Consider the following 3,808-nt stretch of genomic DNA (forward strand, 5'->3'; position numbering starts at 1 on the left):
GTAGCGTTCTCCAGGCAGTAGCCAACCCAAAACAGTTCCACTACTCCGTATCACTCATTTCCCCGCACGGCGTGAGGACCGTCCGATGTGTGGTGCTTGTGGAGAGCAGATCACGGTGCACCACATTTTACTGGACTGCATTTTATTTGCTGACCAGCGGACTGCAGTGGATTTGCCGGCGGATCTGCAGTCTATTTTATGCAATGATCAAACGAATGTGGTTCGCGTTTTAAAGTTTTGTGAGTTGTCCCACGGTTTTAACAAGATTTTAGGGAGATGTTTTTAATGTGTCAACAGGGCGACTGGCTCACCCAAGTTTTTTGTAAGTGGTCAGCCAGTCACAATTCCTTGTGCTGTTCCTTTAGCTCTTCTGTGTTCAAATGATTCAAATGGCTCTGAGCACTACGGGACTTAACTTCTGAGGTCATCAGTCCCATAGAACTTAGAACTACTTAAACCTAAGTAACCTAAGGACATCATACACATCCATGCCCGAGGCAGGAATCAAATCTGCGACCGTAGCGGTCGCGCAGTGTTTTGTTTTCCCTCTGTTTTAATTTCTTGGTTATCTATCTTGCCTCCTCATTGGTTTTAGTTCATGTGAGACTGCCTGTGCGCTAGAATCATTGTGTGGTCGTTTCGTGTTTATGCGTGTACGATAGTTTTCGTTCTTATCTCCATTCGTTTATTTTATCATTGTTAGGACGCTGATAACCTCGCTGCTGGGCGCCCATAAGATCCCCAAACGACACACACACACACACACACACACACACACACACACACACACACACACACACACACATAGTCCAGTGACTCCACAAATGTCTAGCTTATGAGGAGCTGCTCGATCATTGTACCACATTGTTTTTAATTCCCGACGCTCAATCATTGTCCTGTGACTTGCATTTTTCAGTTTAGCTCGGTATCCTCTTTCTACAACATAAATGCACACGTGGATTAATACAGTTCTGAGGATGGCGGAAGTGCTGAGGATGGGCAAGCATATAAAAGTGCAAATAAGGAGACAAAACGAGTCGTGGCTAAAGCTAAAGCTGAATCAGTAAGGGAGGCATACGAACAACTACAGAAAAATTGGGATATGAGACAACTGATACGGATAGGCAAATCAAGAGATAAAGCTTCTAAGGATCTAACAGCAATAAAACAAATGAAAGATGAAACAGGAATATTTCTGCATGACCATGGAAAAATAATCCAAAGGTGGTTGAATTATTTTGAGAAATTGCTGAATGAAGGAAGTGTAAGAGCGAAAACTGAGGAAGGAGGGGCAAACGAAGGATTAACGATGGATATAAGTAGAGATGAAGCCGAACGGGCAGTTTAAAAGATGAAAAATGGGAAGGCAGTTGGCCCAGACCAGATCCCCGTTGAGATATGGAAGTGTCTCGGTAAAAAGGGAATTGAGCTCCTTTGGGATTTAATAAAGAAGATTTGGCGACAGGAGGAGATGCCAGACGAGTGGAGAACTAGTGTACTGATCCCAATATTTAAAAGGAAAGGTGATGTGCAGGGCTGCAGTAACTATAGAGGTATTAAACTGATGGTACACACAATGAAAATTTGGGAAAGAGTTATAGAACCAAGATTACGCAAGGAGACTGTGGTGTGTGAAGAACAGTTTGGGTTTATGCCTGGAAGAGGAACGACTGATGCAGTACATGCTTTAAGGCGGATAGTGGAGAGACACGGGGAGCTACAAGCCGATCTACATATGGCTTTCATTGATTTGGAGAAAGCATATGACAGAGTTCCAAGGGACGAAATATGGAGAAGCATGAGAGAGCAGTGCGTGCCAGAGAAGTATGTGAGGTTAGTGAAGGAAATGTACAGAGGAGCAATGACACAGATGAGAAGTAGTGTGGGCATGACAAAGGAGTTTCCAGTAAAAGTAGGGTTACATCAAGGGTCTGCGCTTAGTCCATACCTCTTTGACCTGATTATGGATGTGCTGGTGAAATATGTGAAGAAGGAAGCGCCGTGGAATATGATGTTTGCGGATGATGTGGTTCTTTGTGAGCAGAGCATCGACAGACTTGAGGAAAAGCTGAAGGATTGGAGGAAGGCAGTAGAAGAAAGAGGGATGAAAATTAGCAGGACAAAGTCAGAATATTAAGCACTGAAGGATGTGCAGATGAGGTCTTGCAAGATCCAGGATGATGAGCTGAAATCGGACCGCAAATTTAAATACCTGGTGTCGTACACACAGAGGGATGGAGGACAGGAAAGCGAGATAAACACCGAATAAATTGCGGTTGGAACAACTGGAGGAAAATGAGTGGAGTGTTGTGTGACAAGAAGGTGAGCATTAGGTTGATAGGGAAAGTGTACTAGGCGGTGGTAAGGCCTGCTATGATATACGGGCAGAGGCATGGCCAATCACAGTAGCCCAGAAAAGGATGATGGAAGTGGCGGAAATGAGGATGCTGAGGCGGATGTGTGGGGTAACAAGGAACGACAGGAATAGAAATGAATTTGTTAGAGGAGCTGTGAAAGTGGGACCCACGGGGAAAGAGATACAAGAGAGCAGACTAAGGTGGTACGGACACTTACAGAGAAAAGGAGAAGAGTGTATCGGAAACAGAGTTGAAGATATAGAAGGAGCGGGAAGGAGAGGAAGACCGAAGATGAGGTGGAAGGATAAGATATCCAGCGACCTAATGGAGAAAGGATGGAAGAAGGAAGAGGCAATGGACGAGTACTATGGAGGAGAAGGATCCAGAAGAGCAAAGCCGACCCTACGTGACGTGGGACAAGGCGATGATGAAGAAGAAGAAGATTAATACAGTTCTTTATTTGCATGAAACAGACGTTTTACTTAACTTGAATAGATTCCATGTGTTGTGGTACAAGATGATCATTAATAGTAAACTTGAAGACTTATGCAAGGTACTAGTCCGACTATAGTCACGAATCTGGACACTACGTAGTGTTGCAGCCTTTGAAGAACTAAACCTGCTCTGTGAGTAAACTGACAGACGCCAAACTGGATGAGCGACGAGTGAGGGCCTCCAGCCAGGGACGGCGGCCTAAATACGTGCTGTCGAGAGGGTGTGTCTCTGGCCTGTCTCATGATAGGCGCGCTTGATCCAGCACCTACTACTCAATCTTCTCGCTTCATCTTTCCCGACCGGACAGCTTTCACTTTTCCATTTCATAATTACGTCACCAACAGTCGACTTAGACAGCTTTAGGAAGTAACTACCATTGCCTACTCACTTTTGACTACTCCTGACCCACCTATTCTGTTCTTACCACTTCTGTACTGACGACACAATACTGCCTGCCTCCTTTTACATTGTCGGATCCGCCTTTCATGGTATCTGTTGGTCCATTTCTGCATTACGTACTGGTGTCCGCATACTGAACTACCCTACACAGTACACTGAATCAAAATTGAGTTCAAATGAAGAAACCAGCAGCTGAAAAACTTAAACGCATTTTATTACGGGTTTAATACACATATTTGAGAGAAAAATAAACTCATTTACCTTCTCCATAAACAAATTTTAACAGCAATTAACTATGTTCCACTACCCGTAGCAGCGGAACATTGCCCAGTGTTTCCTGGAGGCAGCCCTCTGGTAAAATGACAGCCAACAGGTCGTGCCGAAATGTAAGCGATGTTTAATTAGTTGCTGAAATATTTATGTTTCATTCGACATCACAGAGACACATTAAAGCGACGACCGGAAAACTCGCTCGCCAGCATATTTCACTGCCTGTGGTGGTTAATATTTATTACTGATTACCCCTGAACATATATATTAGAGTGCAGCCATACCCG

At 44.2% G+C, this 3,808-nt stretch overlaps 1 protein-coding gene across 1 annotated transcript; it reads left to right on the top strand.

Moving 5' to 3' along the window:
- The first annotated feature begins 2,438 nt into the window (after positions 1 to 2,438).
- Positions 2,439 to 2,804, top strand: LOC124545591. Its single transcript, XM_047124538.1, has one exon. The coding sequence runs from the start codon at positions 2,439 to 2,441 to the stop codon at positions 2,802 to 2,804; it is 366 nt and encodes a 121-aa protein (XP_046980494.1).
- Positions 2,805 to 3,808: the final 1,004 nt, after the last annotated feature.

Source organism: Schistocerca americana, chromosome 8 (assembly GCF_021461395.2).
Source record: "Schistocerca americana isolate TAMUIC-IGC-003095 chromosome 8, iqSchAmer2.1, whole genome shotgun sequence".
In the NCBI taxonomy this organism is placed as follows: Eukaryota; Metazoa; Arthropoda; class Insecta; order Orthoptera; family Acrididae; genus Schistocerca; species Schistocerca americana.

Bases quoted from the DNA above. Each gene is read 5' to 3' on its own strand.
- LOC124545591 (XM_047124538.1), top strand. From the start codon at position 2,439: ATGAGGATGCTGAGGCGGATGTGTGGGGTAACAAGGAACGACAGGAAT.